At 39.4% G+C, this 18,132-nt stretch overlaps 1 protein-coding gene across 7 annotated transcripts in view; it reads right to left on the reverse strand.

The window, feature by feature from the left end:
* Nucleotides 1-2,575: 2,575 nt before the first annotated feature.
* Nucleotides 2,576-18,132, reverse strand: part of Fastkd1 (FAST kinase domains 1) — a 41,605-nt gene continuing 26,048 nt past the window's right edge. For 4 of the 7 annotated variants that reach the window (XM_087200000.1, XM_087199991.1, XM_087199984.1 and 1 more), the window contains 9 exons: nt 17,977-18,048; nt 16,036-16,522; nt 14,237-14,351; nt 9,901-10,029; nt 7,452-7,583; nt 6,993-7,106; nt 4,742-4,880; nt 3,883-3,997; nt 2,576-3,190 (listed from right to left, as the gene is read on the reverse strand). In XM_087200000.1, coding sequence (XP_087056126.1) covers nt 3,095-3,190; nt 3,883-3,997; nt 4,742-4,880; nt 6,993-7,106; nt 7,452-7,583; nt 9,901-10,029; nt 14,237-14,351; nt 16,036-16,522; nt 17,977-18,048 — 1,399 coding nt within the window. In that variant the 3' untranslated portion in view covers nt 2,576-3,094. The remainder of the gene's footprint in view (nt 3,191-3,882; nt 3,998-4,741; nt 4,881-6,992; nt 7,107-7,451; nt 7,584-9,900; nt 10,030-14,236; nt 14,352-16,035; nt 16,523-17,976; nt 18,049-18,132) is intronic. The other 3 variants (XM_013076964.3, XM_013076963.3, XM_021238628.2) reach the window with 1 other exon arrangement.

Genomic DNA, 18,132 nt, shown 5'->3' on the forward strand with positions numbered 1-18,132 from the left:
TAGAATTGTGGTGGGAGATAATCTCAGCAAACCTAGGCCTTAGTCCCACTGATGTTCAGACTGCTTCTGGTTTCTAGCTGTGAGCCTGAGACCCAAGTTGTACAGCTGGAAACACTCCAGGTACCTCGGGGCGGGGGGGGGGGGCTTGAATTCAGCTCCCTGCTGACTTGGCTCCCTAACCCCCTGCCAGCTTAAACTTTGCTGTGCCACACCTTGACACTGACAGCCACTAGATAGAGGCAACCCACAGCTGCTGCTCTGAGTTTTGAGCTCAGTTGGCCCCTCTCCAAGATGGCTATCGGCTAATCACCCTCTCCTGGGGGCTGTCTGAACCAGAATAACTCACCAGCCACTGCAGTCCAGTGTCCACTGTTCTATTGCACTGGTGCATTTCACCATGGAGGCCTCTGTGGTCACCCATAGTCACTGTCATCTGCAGATTCAAGCTGCCCCTCCCACACCATGAGGTGGGGCTCAGGGAGAAAGTGCTGCTTGCCACCTTTCTGAGTTGTGGTCCCTCTCTTCACTCTTCCTGTGGGCTCCACAATTCTTGTTTCGGATCCTTGTTAGGTTCCAGGAACCCACTTCCCTCCTCCTCTTCCTCATGTTGCTATATTCCACTGTCTGGATTCCAAATCTCAGAGAGGCAATTTCTCTGTTGCTCACCATTCCACCATCTTCCCAGAAGTAAATGTCATTCTTCTTTATTTTTTTGGTACCAGGGATTGAATTCAGGGCCTTGCACTTGAGCGGCAGGTGGTAGCACTATTGAGCTAAATCCCCAGCCCAAATATATCACTCAAGAAGGACTGAGATTGTGTGACACAGTAGATCCTTAGTAACTATGGTATTGTAAATATATTATAAGACAGAAAAGTCATTATTCCCTTAGCATGCAAAAGGTCTACCCGGATCAACAACAGTCCACTCAAGGGCCAAGGATTTAGCTCAGTGGCACACTGCCTGCCTGGCAAGAGCAAGGTCCTGATTTCAATCCCTAGTATCAAAAAAACAAAAAAAACAAACAAAAACAATGGCCCACTCAAGCTGTCATTTCTTTGCTTCCATGCAGAAAACTCATGTCTATTTCCATTTACTTTTCAGTCAGGCTGTTACACCTACTACTTTACCAAAACTACTTTTCAGGATAACCAATGATTTTTACATACTAATTTTATTTATTACATTGTTCAGGGTTAAACCCAGGACCTTGAGCCTGCTAGGTTCACATTACTAACTTATTTGTTTACAAGGTGGGTAAAAACTATAATAAGCCAATAAGATTACAAGTATAGTCATTTGGCCCAATACTAATAAGGGTATATGGATGACATTATTAGCCTTGGTCGATAATCTGGGGTCTTAGTCTTTTCTCTTCTCATTCTTCTCTACTTCCTCCTCCTTTCACATTACTAACTTTAATGGGTATCTCCAGTCTTCACTTTGCCCGACCCAGCAACAATCCTAATGGAACTGCTCATATCCTGTTCCTTGAGATGGTTCATCCTTGGCTCCTAGGAAGTAACACCCCCCGCTCTGCTTCTCCTCCTATCTCACTAGGCAGTCCTGCTTGGTCTCTTTTGCTGCTTCCTTTTCATGGCCTTAATGCTGAAGTGTGCTGAGCTCAGCCCTCAGATCTCTTCTCTTTTCATATCTTAGGAATTTCATCTAGTCTCATGGCACTAAATACCAATGACAACTTTCAATTTTCAAATTTATTTAATTTTGGGGGTCTTTTTTTTTGGGAGACAGGGTGTTGCTATGTAGTTCAGGCTGGCCTTGAACTTACTATGTACCCCAACCTGACACTGAACTCATGGCAATCCTGCCTCAGCCTCCCAAATGCTGAGATTACAAGTGTACGCCACCAGGACCAGCTCAACTTTCAAATTATATATGGAGCTTGGACCTCTCTTCTGCCTCCAAATTTATTTATCAAATTGTTATCTTCAGTTAAATATTTAAGAAGCATCTCTCTCTTTTTTTTTTTTTTTGGTACTGGGGATCGAACTCAGGACCTTGTTCTTTCGAGGCAGGCAGCAGAACCACTGAGCTAAATCCCCGGCCCAAGAAGCATCTCAAACTCAACATACCTCCAACACATTCATAACTTGCCCTAACACTAACCTCCCATTTTGAATAAACTTTCCCATCTCAGTAAATGGCAATGGTGTCTTTTTTGGTCCTGAGGACAAAAATTTAGGATTATCCTTGACTTATGTTTCTCTTGGACTGCATCTCTATCAGTGAGCAAATTCTGTTGCCTTTACCTTCCAAACACATTTAAAAAATCTGAATGCTTCTTATCTCCACTGCTACTACTCTCTCCAAGATGCCATCCATTTCTTGCCTATATTTTTTTTTTTCGGTACTGGGGATCAAACTCAGGACCTTGTGCATGCCCAGGCAGGCGCAGGCACCACTGAGCTACATTCCTGGTCCTCTTGCCTGTATTCTTGAAATGTCCTTTAAATGTCCAGCATCCTTGTCTTCCTGCTTTCACATTTGCTACCTACAGTTTTTTCTCACCTCAGCGCAACAGCCAGAGTGATGTAGATATAAGGTACAAGAGTTCTTTTTCTTTTTTTGGTACCAGGGATCAAACTCGGGACCTTGCGCTTGAGAGGCAGGCGGCAGAACCACTGAGGTAAATCCCCAGCCCTTTAAGTTTCTTGAGACAGGGTCTTGCCATGTAGTCCAGGCTGCCCCCAAACTTGCACCAATCCTCCTGCCTCTGCCTCCCAAGTGCTGGGATTACAGGCATGCACCACTACACTTGGCAACTGCTTGTTCTGCCCCACTCACAATAGATCCCTTGTTATTTGCAAACATATCAGGCAGCTTTCCACCTCAGGATATTTGCGCCTACTGGTTTTTTTTTTGTTTTTTTTTTTTAGAGTAGGAAAATTTATTGGGGAATAAAAATGTTGAGTAGAAATAGGGAATAAGAATGGGGAATAAGGATAGCTCCTGAGAGACAGGAGGGGTCCTGAATGGTGCCCCGCACCTACTTTTTTAATTGAGTCAAGACCATTTAAGTATAACACACACAAATGTGGTGCACTGTAAGAACTCATTAAAAAAAAAAAGACAATCATGATGTTCCTTCTCCAAATATATGTTGTCTCAGGTAGTCCATACGAGCATCCTTGGTTGACAGTGCCATAGAGTTCCACTCAAAGTGAGGAATCTGTAAGGTAAACAAGGTAGTTGCAGTGAAAGTTTCAAAGCAGCGAATAAAAACATCAGGGAAGACTTAGCAACAGCACTGCGTGAAGCTGTGGGAGCCCCGTGAAATTCATTTACATAAGCATGGCCTGGACCCCGCCGGGAAGCTGAGTGGCTCTTTCATCCTCACACGGCCCAACAGACTTTTCCTAATGCGTACTCCTCTCGCCCCCTGGTTCCTATAGTAGCAGCCATGGACACCCTTGCTGCACTCAAACATTATCAGCCGTTTCCTCCTAACTCTGTACTTCTCCACAGTACCTTACTCCACATGCAAATCAGCAGATCCTCTAAAGACAATAAAAGAAGTAATTTTTATTTCTTATTCTACTAGAAATATGTTCTATGTCAGAGACACCCTAATATACCTTTTTTTAATATAAGAAAGTAATTCTAGAATTTTCATGTGAAAAGGAAACGCCTGTATAGCCAACGTCTCTGTGCTAGCTAGCTATTCATTCATTCATTCATTTTTTGAGACAAAGTCTTGTTATACAGTTAAGACTAGCCTTGAAATCACTATGTAACCCAAGCTGGCCTTAAACTTTCAGTGATCCTCCTGGCTCACCCTCCGGAATGCTGAGATTATAAGCATGCACCACCACACCTGGCCTCTGTGTTGTCTAGAGGCTGAATTACATAAGTGTTTCATACCTGGATTACACGATAACCCAAAATTTCTAAATGTCGTTTTTTCATAGCAGATTTCCCTTTTAAGTGAGGTATATTTCTACAAAAAGCTTTTGAGTCCAAAAATTCGAATGCAATCCTAGATAAGAAAAAAATAAATACTGTATTTCCAAAATTAAAGTGAGAAATTCAATAACTATAAGCCTTTCAGTAACATGAATGCATAAGCTAATATATGAGCTAATGAATACGAGTACACCATGTTATCTTTCTACTTGAGAAATTAGTAACTGATAACAATTAAACCTATTCGTTTAAACTAAATTACAGTAAAAATAGCTCCCTTTCATCTATTTGTTTCTTTTTCCCATGTATACTTATTTTTTTCAATATATACTTATTACATGCCTACTGTCCATAAGGAGCTCACACATGAAGATAAAGCAGTGTGGCTTAGTCTAACAGAGCACACAGGTGGAACACAGCAGAGGAAGTGGATAAGTGTTCTGAGGACAGTGGAAGGGCATGGGAACACGAAAGGAGAAAACACCATTCACTTCTGGCCAATGCAACCAGGTGTCAGCACCTTGGTTAGAGACTGCCAGGCTTTGGCCAGGTGAAGTCAGACTATAAGGTGAAGGCACAAGGTGATAGTTCATGGGAAAACTGCATCAGTTACATGAGGAGCAGATGCTACTATAATTGGTACATTGTTTTTTCCTGGTACCAGTGATTGAACTCGGGACTTTGTGCTTGCAAGGCGGGAGTGGCATCACTGAGCTAAATCCCCAGCTGCTACTACAATTGATCATTGATAGGACAGGTCATAATATAATGCCAAATTTAATATTTAGATAAAATCTGAAAATAAGAAATACATTACCTTTCAGCTCCAGGTGGAAGACTTGATCCAACTATTTGGATGTTTGATTCCCAGAACATCCTTGCTGGTTTTCCCAAAGTTACATTATGGGTTCCATAAGGAAGAGGTTTTTTTCTCTTATTCAAGATACATTCAAACTCTTAAGGAAATATAGGAATCAACAGTATAATTAGATAACTTCTTACAGGCAAAAATATATTTTTAATATAGAAACATATGAATGTATACACACACATTAGCATGAAAGAACAACAAACCTCCCTAATTATCCAACTTGTTTTTAAGAACTGGTCCAAGGGCACCTCGCTTTGAAAATAATCAAAATCAATCAGCAATTATTAATAAACTGTAGCACAGGGCTGCATGTAGCACTAGGCTAGGCCAAGTCATATTAAAGAATTTTATCTCCTTAAGTCTCTTGGTCACCTTTGGCAGAAGCTAGAATACCATCCAAAAACAAGATTCAATTCTACTGTTTGTGGAGCTGCCATCCCAGCCCTGGACTCTGCATGTAGGGGAGAAAGAAATAAATGTGTAATTTAAGTACCTATCTCTGGATTTTTGTTACTCATAGCTAAAGCCAATTTTGACTAATATAAAAGCAAACAAAAGGAGAGGATGTGTCTTGTACAAAATGGAAGGACTAGTGATTGCATGGTTCACCCCCTGCCCTGCCCAGTGCAGAACTCACGCTCTCTCTCTTTCTCTCTCTCTCTCTCTCTCTCTCTCTCTCTCTATCTCTCGCGTGTGTGTGTTTGTGTGTGTATGTGTGTGTGTGGACACACCATCACTGATCATCCAGACTCTGCCCTATTGTTAATATTTCACAAAACAGCCCTTAATTCTTTTCATAATGCTTTAAAATCTGCTTCCATTATTTTTCTTTTGAGACAGGGTCTCTCTCATTAGGTAGTTCAGGCTGGCCTTGAACTTCTGGCAATCCTCCTGCCTCAGCTTTCCAAGTGCTGGGGTTACAGTTACTGGGATTAAGTGTTATCATTTTTTCATCCTTGAAACAGAAATACTATACCTAGTTCTTCTTCCACATACCAATCCTTCAAACATCTTTTCTTTCTTTCGTCTTGGATTTTTTTTATTATACTGTGGTGCTGGGGCAAACATTTTAAAAGTTATATTCCCCGTAAGACTTCTGTTTTTCAGACTAATCAACCTTAGATTTTTTTCCAAATAAAATGTATTGAGCACTTATTAGGCTTCATTGCTGAAAGCTTTACATTCAATGTCTCAATCCTACTAAATAGGCCTTCTTATCCTTATTTTACAGATAAAGAAACTAACAAGTGGCATATGCTTATAATCTCAGCTTCTCCGAGGCTGAGGCAAGAGTATCACATGATTGAGGCCACCTTGGGCAACTTGGTGAGATCCTGTCTCCAATAAAATTTAAAAAGGGCTGGGGATGTAGCTTAGAGGTACAGTACACTTGCCTAGCAGGCACAAAGCCCTTGGGTTTCATCCTCAATACCGCCAAAAACTAAAAATTAATAAAAAGAAGTTGTTCAAGGATGGAAATCCATGCTGTCCTAGTCCTCTCTAGTCTAAGAGTTGATTTCTAGCTCCTTTCCCATCTGCCCTTTGTTTCTGTACCCTGTTTGTCATCGTCTCTCATAAAGGGCATCACGCCAAAAGGACAAGAAATGTGAAGGACAGAACACAGTGGGGTTACCAACTTTGACTTTGTTATTAGTATAGTAAAAAATAGTATTTGATTTTGGCAACCATTACATTAAGTAGATATCTTCTAATCTAATTTTCAAACATTTATGCTAATGCTCTTAATTTTTTTTCTTTTTCATTTAATGTATCAGGTGAGAGACATGCACAGTATCTTTGGAAATCTTAGTCCAGGTTGGTCATTCAAGTTCATTTTAGAGATGGACTTAAAATAATAAACCATCAATATAAGAATTCATTTTCCTAAAAAAAAAAAAAAGAATTCATTTTCCTGACTTAGGGGGCTGAATAGAGAGGACAGATTCTCTGAAGATCCAGTGAGTCATACAGTTAGTTAATCTTATGGTTGTTTTCTGAAAAATAGCAAAATGCTGATGGTTATCCAAGCTGGGACATAAGAATTTGAGGATTAATTATATTCTTTCTATTTGTAAATTTTCATAACAACTTGAAAAATTTTTTAAGACTTACTTTTCTTAAATTCCAACTAATGACATGACTCTATTCAAATCAGTTTGGTCCTCAGGAAGTAGATAATTCCCTATCAGTGACTTACCTACTGCGTAGTAATAAGGCGAAAGAACAGAGGCTTTTACAAAATTGGGTCCTCCTAGTATCTCTGCTAGAAGTTTATAAATCTGCTGCTGTGCTCCATTCATGCTGCCAATATCTTTATGAAAATAAAAATAGTCCACTTAAGTTAATCAGAATTTAAATGACCATCCCAATTGTACAAACTGAAAAACAAAGACTATTTTCAATACTACAATAAGAACTTTAGTGTAATAACACTAAATTAAATACGAATTCTTGGTCTCAAACAAAAGGTCTAGTGTCCTAATTAAGAAATTCTTATAACAAAGCTCACCTGCAACATCTCACCTAAAACACAAATAGATGACGGCCTGCTTGGAAAATCTAATGCCATGCTTAGATTCAACAATAATAACAATGTTCTACCTAAAAATGTACTTTATAATTAAATTTCACTATCTCACAAGAAGAAAACTCAAACCTTTATTATACTGTTGTTGACAGAAGCGGTCATGAAACCATGGAATTTGAAACTCAGGGCACTCCAAGCAGACAGCTCTATTCAACTCCATAAGACGAAGCTGGACCCTGCTACTCAGAGACGAAGTTAAAACTGAAATGAAAGATAAAATACTTTTTTTTTTGGTACCGGGGATCGAACTCGAGTCCTTGTGCTTGTGCAGCAAGTGGTGAAACCCCTGAGCTAAATCCCAGGCCCTGAAAGATAAAATACTAATGGATTTTTAATAGTTCGGGCCTAGCAAAAAACAACTCATTTTTTCACATCATTTATCTCCACTATTAGGGATACATTTATTCTCATATAAAATCACTTCATTTGTACACAAATACTTTGTATTTTAAAATTATTACATTCAGTAGCATGATCAGGACCAATTTCTACACTGTCTTCATTAATTGTACATTTTAAAACTACTTTTATTTTGAGACAGGGTTTCGTTATGTAGTCCAGGCAGGCCTTGAATTCACTATATAGCATAGGCTGGCCTCTAACTCCCAGCAGTCCTCAGTGCTGGGATTATAGGCATGTGCCTCCATGCCTGGGTAGAACTACATTTCAAAATATACCACCAAGAATTTTCATTGACCTAATATTTTATATTTAGGAATTTATCCTGAGGTATAGTAAGATAGTGGTGTATGAATGATTTTCGCTTTCTTTTTTCTTGTTTCTATAATCCAGTGGTGTTACTTTTACTGTTTAAAAACATTTACATTCAAAGTTGCGAGATATGCAGAAAAGAGAGAAAAGGAAAGGAAAGCAAAGGAAAGCAAGGCAAGCACAGGAAAGCAAAGCAAACCAAAGCAAAGGAAGCAAGGCCCAGTGGTGTACTCCAGTAATCCCAGCACTCAGGAGGCTGAGGCAGGAAGATCACTGAGTTCAAGGCCAGCCTGGATCAGAGTGAGACTCTGTCTCAACACACACACACACACACACACACACACACATGAAGGAAGCAAGGAAGGGAGGGAGGGAGGGAGGGAGGAAGGAAGGAAGGAAAAAAAGAACTACTCTAAAACATTAAAAATAGTTTTAGGCTGAGAATGTAGCTTACTGGTAGAGCACTCACCTACCTACCATGTGTGAGGCCCTGGATTCAATCCCCAGTACCAATCAACCAATGTAGTAGTTTTACTTGGTAGTAAAATTATGAGTATTCTTTCTTTCTTTATGGTTTTTTGGGTCAGGGTCTCACCATGTAGTCCACAGCTGGCCTTCACCTCAATAAGTAGCCAGCGTATGTAGTCCCTTGAGCTTGCAATTCTCCTGCCTCAGTCTCCAAAGTGCTGTGATTAGAGACAGTTGCCCTAAACACTTGTCTTTCACTTTTCATATTTTTTCCAAATTTATTCCAATAATCATGACAAAATTTTTTTGGTGGTGCTGGGGATCAAACCCAGGGCCTCACACGTTAGGAAAGTGGCCTATCTCTGAGCAACCCCCTCAGCCATCATGAAATAATATTTTAAAAATTAATTTGATTGGTACATTTTTGGTATATAGTATGACCTTCATCATTGGGAATTTGTACCTTTACATGATGTATCTTGGTTCTTATTCTTTCCCCATTCCCCTGCCCTCCCTTCAACCCCTCCATCCCTCCCGATTTACAAAGACTTTGTTTCCAGTTTATCATTTTCTCATATTAATTCCATTCCCTTCTTTCCTTTCTCCTACCCCTCCCACTTCCCCTTCCCCTTTGCCCCTTTTACTATTTCACATTATCTATTACACCTTTTGATCCTTATTTACATTTTCAGTTTCTCACACTAAAGAAACTAATTGATATTTACACATGTGTGTCCTATTTATTTCACTTAAGAGTATGGCCTCAATGTGGATCCATTTAGCTATAAATGTCTCTAATTTCTCATTCTTTATGGCTGAGTAGTTCTCCATTTTATATTAAAAAAACACATTTTCTTTCTTTTTTTTTTTTGGTACTGGGGATCAAACTTGGGTTCTTGCGCTTGTGCAGCAGGCAGCGAAACCACTGAGCTAAATCCCCGGCCCAAAAACACATTTTCTTTATCCAGTCTCCAGTTGATGGGCAATTGGGCTGTTTCCAAGTTTTAGCTATTACAAGCTGCGCCGTTCACAAAATAATTTTATTAACAGAAATGTTACTAACACTTAAATATGAACTGGGCGTGGTGGCACATGGCTACACTCTTAGCACTCTGGGAGGCTGAGACAAGAGGATTACACGTTTGGGGACAGTCTGGGCAACCTAGGGACTTAGGGAGACCCTATCTCAAACTATAGAAAAACTAAAAAAAGGGCTGGCAACATAACTTAGTGTGAAGGCCTTGGATTTAATCTCCAGGACAAGGAGGAAGAAAAGCTTCAGCAGGGGTACAGCTGAAACTGGATATAAAATACAAGCGATAATTTAATTTATACATACTTTCAAGTTGAGAATCTAAACTGGCTAAGAACTGGATGTTAAAAATTGCCTTCAGCAGATCTTCTGGAAAATATTCAAGTGTGGCCAAAGAGAAACCAAGAAACACTAATGTATGAGGATCCAATGTACCTGAAAGAAAAGTAAGATTGAAATAAAGTTAGGATATACAACTGCCCCGCATATATCATTTATCCAGATAAAGTTTTTTTTTTTTTAAAGTAAAATTTTCACAAAATGCGAAACACTAACAAAACCAATCATCTTGCTTAAGAGTCAGGACGGGGTGAAGTGGTCACCTGTGGGTGTGGTAGAGTAAGAAAGGGGCACAAGAGAAGGGTTCCGTGGCAAAGTTCTGTTTCTTGATCCAGATACTGACTCCCCAAATGATTCAATTTGGGAAAATTCAAACTATTATTCTACACTTAAATGAATGTTACTGTTATTATTACACTTCAACTATAATTTTAAGCACTGCCTTGAAAAGAGAAAATTCAGCAAAGGGGAAGGGGAAGTGGGAGGGTAGGGGAAAGGAAAGAAGGGAATGGAATCAATATGAGAAAATGAAGAACTGGAAACAAAGTCTCTGTAAATAGGGAGGGCAGGGGAAGGGGGAAAAATAAGAACCAAGAGAGATTATGTAAAGGTGCAAATTTCCAATGATGAATGGCATTATATTGTATACCTAAAATGTACCAGTAAAGTAAAACTAAAAAAAAAAAGAAAAGAGAAAATTCAAAACAAAAGGACAGTGGTTTATGTAAAAGGAGAAGTGTTCCAGGTCTCTGCTTGGTGACAGTAACAGTGCTCTGGATGTCTCAGGTTCTGTTCTGAGCACTGGGTCTGTGCTGACTCACTGAAACTTCATTTCTGCACATAGTAGCTTTCTAAGCCCTCTGCTTTCTAAATTAGCACAGGGAGGCCGAGTTACAAGCGGGTAGGAGATTCACTCAGTTCACCACACAGTGCTGGTCCTAGGGACTCAGACTCCAGGCTGAGGCCACACTGGGCCTCGGGTGTTTGCCTCAGCGCCTCCCTTCCTGTCACCTGCAGCATGGCAGATGTCCTGGGCTTGAGGACACTTCTGAGGTGGGGGAGAGGCCAATTAAAAAACCCCACTGTCGTGAATTTTTTTTTTTTGTACTGGGGATGGAACTCAGGACCTTGAGCTTGTGAGGCAGGCACATGCCACTGAGCTAAATCCCCAGGCCTGGCATAAATATTTTTATAAAGAACAGAAAAAAACAACATTAAATCTTTCTCTTTGGATTTTTTGCTGAATTTATTTGTTTATTTTGGGTTTTTTTTTTTGAGACAGGGTCTTGTTATGTAGTGCAAGCTGGCCTTGAACTCCCAGCAATCCTCTTGCCTCAGCCTCCTAAGGCGTGTTCCACCACACCCGGTCTGAATTTATTTAATAAAGTAAGGCCAAGTCACAAATGAAGTTAACAGTAATGATCTCCACCAGCAAAACTATTCTATCAAAACTAATCTATATTCAATACAAAGGTAATTATTACTCCATCAGTTATTTAATTTTACCTATAAAGGTCTATAAGAATTTTTCAAACATTAAGTTATAAAAAAATCAAAGCTGGAGCTGGGTGGGGTGGCAAACACCTGTAATCCCAGCACTTGGGAGGCTGAGGGAGGAGAACTGTCCTGAGTTCAAGGCCAGCCTGGGCTACACAATGAGTTCAGTGCTAGCCTGAGCTACAATCGAGACCCTGCCTTAAAAAAAAAAAATCAGCCAGGGATTTAGCTCAGTGGTTTCACTGCCTGCTGCGCAAGCACAAGGACCCAAGTTCGATCCCCGGTACCGGGGTGTGTGGGGGGGATATCAAAGCTGGCTGGATTTGGTAGTATACACCTCTAATCCTAGCACTTGGGAGGCTGAGGCAGGAGGATCATAGGTATGAGAACAGCCTGGATAATTTAGCAAGCCTCTATCTCAAAATAAAACATAAAGGCTGATGTGAAAAACTAAAAGTGTAAGTAAAGTTCAAATGGTATAACTGATAATGTGAAATAGGAAGAAAGGAGCAGGGGAAGTGGGAGGGGTAGGGGAAAGGAAAGAAGGGAAAAGAAAAAATATGAGAAAAGGAAGAAAATGGAGACAAAGTCTTTGCAAATAGGGAAGGGTGGGCACGGAAGGGGAAAAAAATAAGAACCAAGATACATCATGTAAAGGTACAAGATCTCAATGATGAATGTAACTGTATTTTATACCTAAAATGTACCAATAAACTTAATGGGAAAAAAATAAATGTATCTCACAGATTAAAAAAATAATAAAGGGCTGGGAATGTAGCTTGGTAATACTTGGGTTCAAGCCCCAATACCAGTGTGTGTGTGTGTGTGGGGGGGGTTGATATACGAAAAAAATCAGATATTATATGCTTCCAGGTATGATATAAATAAAGTTATACAGGGCCAGGGATTTAGCTCAGTGGCACTGCGCCTGCCTTGCAAGCACGAGGTCTTAAGTTTGATTGCTGATACCAAAAGAACCCAACAAAACAAAGAAAGTCATACAGCATCACAAACAAGGTATTTCTGCTGAAAATGTTTACTTTGAACTTAATCAAGCGTCTTTACCTAACTTCTAGTTCACTAGAAATACAGGCAAAGGAGGAACAAGTTACATAAATCAGACAAATCCATAATATGACACAATCTATAATAAATAAACCACCTCTATTATAAAAAAAAATACTAGGAAAAAATGGGGAAAAGCAACATAACTACTCCATACTGGTTGTTTTTTTTTGTTTTGTTTTGGTACTGGAGATTGAACTCTGGACCTTGCATTTATGAGGACGGCGGTGGCACCACCGAACTAAATCCATGGCCCAACTCTGGTTGTTTTTTGTTTTTTTGCTTTTTGTACCAGGGATCGAACTCGGAACCTTGCGGTTTCGAACCAGGTGGTGGAACCACTGAGCTAAATCCCCAGCCAACAATGGTTCTTTTTAAGAATTCAGAAAAGATAATTTGATAACAACTGGGAAACTAACTATGGACTAGGGAGGAGTTGTACCTGTTCATTTTTTTAGATATAACCCTAGCATGGTATGGTGATTGTAGAGGAGAATGTCTTTATAATCTGACAATTACAGGTGACAAAGTGCACAAGCTCAGAGAAAATATGGCAAATGTAACTGTTATTCAAGCAAGACTATGGGTAATAGCATGTGTTTGTCATATTGTACTAATTTTTTATGTGTATTTGAACACTGATTAACAAAAAGTTAGAAAAACCAAAAATCTTCCTCCCAAAAGTCAATGCCAAGTTTTAAAAAAAGAGAGAGAGAAAAATATAGACTATGAGAGAAAAACACGTAAAAACCAAAAGCAATGTGTGAATTTTGACTGGAACTACTCTAAAAAGTATTTTGGGAACAACTAGGTAGATTTACACATGTGTTGTAGATAAGCTATTTGGGATTATTAAGTTTCTTAGGTGTGCTAGCAGATGTGGTGCTACATTTTGTGTCATTATTCTTAGTAGCTGTATGCTACAGTAATTGGGGGTGAAGGCTCACAATTACTACCAGGCACTTTGAAATGGCACAGAAAAAGAGCGAGCAAGAGAGAGATAAAGAGATAAAGCACATATGATAAAATGGTAATATTACTCCATCTTCAGAATGAGCAAACAGGTGTTTCCGGCTCAATTCTTTCATAGAAATTTGACATTTTCCATAAAAGAAGAGTTCCAGGGCCGGGGATTTAGCTCAGTGGTTCTGCCACCTGCCTTGCAAGCATAAGGTCCAGAGTTTGATGCCCGCTACCAAAAGAAAAAAAAAAAAAAAAGAAGAACAGCTCCAAAAATAAACGCAAAACATGTTTTTAGATGTACACAACCCATGGCTGTCTTAGTCATTTTCTCATTGCTGAGACACAATACTCAACACTCAAACAAGAGGAGGAGAGGTTTATTTTGGCTCATGTTTCAATCCAGTCAGCTGGCTCCAAGGCAGAATGGCATGGCAGAGGGGCCTGGCAAAGAAGAGGCTATGCAGGTCATGGCAGCCAGGAAGCAGAGAATGAGGGGAGGAGCCAGGAATGGAGACATACTTTCCAGGTCACAGCCCAGGGACCCACCTCTTCCAAGCAGACCCAACCTCCTAACAGCAAGCCTGCTATAAACTTCCATAATCCTATCTTCTTCCAGTAGTCTTATCTATGAGCTCATGAGGCTCTAGGGGGAAATTCAGATATAAACCACAACAGTGGCTGTTCTGGTTACCCTACAATGAGGGACCTCTCTTAGCTCAGTCTTAGCCCTGTATCATGTGACCTACTAATTCAATGCAGTACCCAACAACACACCTACCTAAGTGAGAATGGAGGCACTGCATGCACAGTCCAAAAAATTCATCCTTCTGAGGTGGATCATAGTTCAAGATGCTGAATGGAAGAATAATACCAAGGATTGAAAAAGGATGAATCTGTAAAAAGAGAACAAAAATTTTTATAGTTTCAACTTTAATAAAAATAAAACCAAGTTTCAGCCTAATTATTATTTTATCTGTTTTTTGTTTGTTTGTTTGTTTTGGTACCTTGTGCTTGCGAGGCAGGCGGCGAGAACCACTGAGCTAAACCCCTGGCCTACCTAATTATTTTAAATGAAATCCTTTTCTAACATGATTATAAATGATAGCTGAATCACTCCACTTATTATTCCATCCTGCTAGAATTTATTTAACCCTATGACTAATTTATTAGTAACTCTAAAAGTGTTAGTGGAGCCAGGCATGGTAGTGCATGCCTGTAATCCCAGCACTTGGGAGTGTGAGGCAGGAGGACTGCCATGAGTTTGAGGCCAGCCTGGGATGCATAGTGAGCTCAAGGCCAGGCTGAACCACATAGCGAGGCCCTGTCTCACAAAATAAGTGTTAGTGGAAAAAAAAGTCAGATAATCTACAAATTGATTTTGTTACATAAAAAAATCCTTAATTTCTAGCTATTCCTCATGAATTTAGGAAATGAAATCTCACTTACTTCTACGACATCAGTGTATTTGACTAATCATATAATATAGTTTCTTAATTTGTAATCATCAGTGTTTACTTTTCTTTCATTTAGTCTTTTTTTATTTCATTATTCACTCACTCATTCAATAGTTTTTGGTTTTTTTGGTACCAGGGATAGAACTCAGGACCTTGCACTTGGGAGGCAGGCAACGACACCACTGAGCTAAATCCGCAGGCCACTCACTCAATACTTAATGACTGCCAAGCACTAAGCTAAGCAAATAGGCTTTTATTTTCATTTGTGAGAAATACTACCCCCTAAGTAAAGGTCGTATCCTGATGTACATACAATAGTGATTTTGTGTGTGTGTGTTTGTTTGGTTTTTTTGGTACCAGGGATCGAACTCTAGACCTTGCGCTTTCGAGGCAGGTGGTGGAGCCACTGAGCTAAATCCCCGGCCCACAATAGTGATTTTGTAAGTGAGCTTCTTCTCATACAATCCATAAAGCAATATTTTACAAGTTAATTCCAGAAATAAATCAGCAAAAAGATACACTGCCAATTTAAGAATAATGATGTCAGTAGATCTTATCATTTTCTAGGTTTTCATGCATATCTTCAAACTTTGAATATTTTTAAACAGTAAAAGTAACAACATCGGATTATAAAAAACAAGAAAAAAAAGCAAAAATCATTCATACATTACTATCTTTCTACATCTCCTAGCACCAGAAGTGCTTCCTTCTTAGTCAAAGAATTCTGATTCCTGATCTTGACAATGTTACCCAGAAGTGAGAGATGCCTGCTGACCTAGTCAGTCACGCCTGCAGTACTGGAGGGAGAAAGCAGCTCTAAGGGGAGGCAGGACAAATAGCTGAACCAGAAACCAGAGTTTAATTTTTTTTTTTTTTTTTTGGTACCGGGAATCGAACTTAGGACCTTGAGCTTGTGCAGCAGGCGGCGAAACCACTGAGCTAAATCCCTGGCCCTCAGAGTTTAATTTTTAAATTTCAAATTCTTATCCAAGTTCTCAAAAGTATTTATGATAATAAAAAAAATTATGCCTGTAGAAGCTGGAAACTATATAAAACTAATATATAAAAGAAAAATTTTAAAGTATATAATGGATAAAATTAATATGTAACATTTAAATTTTACCTTTTCAATCTGCTGAACAACCACTGCAGCTATCCTATCAAGTAGTGAAGTACTGAGGTAGTTAGTTCTAGAAATAAAAAATCCAATCCTTGCAACGTTTGTGTAATTAATTTCATCCATCAAACACTGAAAAGCAGCAATTGTTTCTTCCACAACCAATTGGTGAAACCAGTCTCCTTTTGAATATTTAAGTTCTTCCCATAAAAGATGAAAATTGTTGCTCTGTTGTAATCTTTGACAACTGTAGTGATCTAGTTTTTGAAGTAGTTTCAGTTGTTTCCCAGTAAATTTACTCAAATACATGTGATCATAGTGAATCCATCTTAAAACAGACGTGGCAAAATCATTCAGGTTACTGAGGTCACATTGGGGTAAGAGTGCTTCGATTCGGGACATCACAGCTTCGTCCGTGTGAGGAGAAGGGAGCATAGAAAGAGCACAGGACAGACTGACAATCTCTTTCACTTGGACACTAACTTTCAAGTAACTAGAAAGCAAGCAGGAAAAAGAAAAACAAAACAAAGCTAATATACCAGCAACAAAATAAATACATATTAAGATATGACTATATCATTACCCTTACAATTAGTAGGTGAGATAGGCCTAAATTTAGGCCTATTTTAATTTAAGATGTAGATAAAATCAAAGATGACACGTCCTAAAGGGTTACTAAAGAAAGCCCAAGATGTCCTAAAGCACCCTCAAAACAGAATTTTCTTCCCCTAAATAAAACCATAGTCCATGGCTAACAACAACATGTCAATGTTAGAACAATGTTTCCAGTGCTGTTGCTGGAGCCAGAATTTGGGTTCAATTTTTGATCTGATCTATCAGAAGCTGATACAACTTAGTACAGGCCGTGGCACACAGTGACTGCTCAGTAATATTGTTTCCTTTCCCATGTGTAGGAAGCCAAACCTTACACACACACACACACACACACACACACACACACACGGGCATGCACGTGCATCCACACACAACATACAACTAAGCCTGGTCTCTACTTTTCCTTTCCCAAATCCCCATGTAACAGCCAGGCGTGGTGGCACACGCCTGTAATCCCAGCACTTGGGAGGCTAAGGCAGGAGGACTGTCACTAGTTCAAGGCCAGCCTAGGCTACATAGTGAGTTTAAGACAAACCAGCCTGGATTACATGGTAAGATCCTGTCTCAAAAAACCTAAAAAAACAAAAAAACAAAAGCAAAATCCCAGCAAGAGTCAAACCACAATTTAAAAACTAGGAGCTTTTGAAGTATCTTTATAAGTAGTAGAAAGAATAATCCAATTTAAAACAAAATTAGCCTGGTGTGGTATCATACACTTATAATATCAGCACTCTAGGAGGCTGAGTCAGGAGGATTACAAATTCAAGCCCAACCTGGGCAATTAGGACCTAGGAAGACTCTGTTTCAGAATAAAAAGTGGCTGGGGATGTAGCTCAGTGCAAAGCCCCTGGGTTCACTCCCTAGTACTGAAAAGCAAAAAGAATAAAATAATCGTAATTTTAAATGCTAGGTGGGGTGTTGTGATACACGCCTATAATCCTAGCACTTGAGGCTGAGGCAGGAGGATTGCCATGAGTTTGAGGCCAGCCTGGGCTACACAGCGAGCTCAAAGCCAGCCTAAACTACATAGTGAGACCTTGTCTCAAAAAAAAAAAAAAAAAAAAAATTCAGTGGTAGAAGGATGCATCCATATAGGCATTCTCATTTTCTATTAGTAAACTTAAAAGGCTGTCATAATTTTTCTGTAAAGTAATTAAGCAGTATGGTACAAATATTTTTAAAGTAATTATATCATTTGACATGGAGAAGCCCTATCTAGGAAACAAATCTAGGGAAAAATCTAAACTACACACAGTCTGGACACAAACATAAATTATACTGCATGATTCCATTTAGATAAACATAAAGGCAGCCAGGTGTGGTGGTACACACCTACAATCCCCGCTACTTGGGCAGCTGAGGCAGGAGGATTCCAAGTTCAGGCCAGCATGGGCAACTGAGAAACTGTCTCAAAATAAAACAAAAGAATATAACTTAGCACTTTGAGGGTTCACTTCCAAGGCCTGAAAAAGCAGAAATAGTAGTTAA

The sequence above is a fragment of the Heterocephalus glaber genome, unplaced genomic scaffold, assembly GCF_053883595.1.
Source record: "Heterocephalus glaber isolate CG9 unplaced genomic scaffold, H.glaber_assembly_v1.0 deba00000347, whole genome shotgun sequence".
NCBI classification, from domain to species: domain Eukaryota; kingdom Metazoa; phylum Chordata; class Mammalia; order Rodentia; family Bathyergidae; genus Heterocephalus; species Heterocephalus glaber.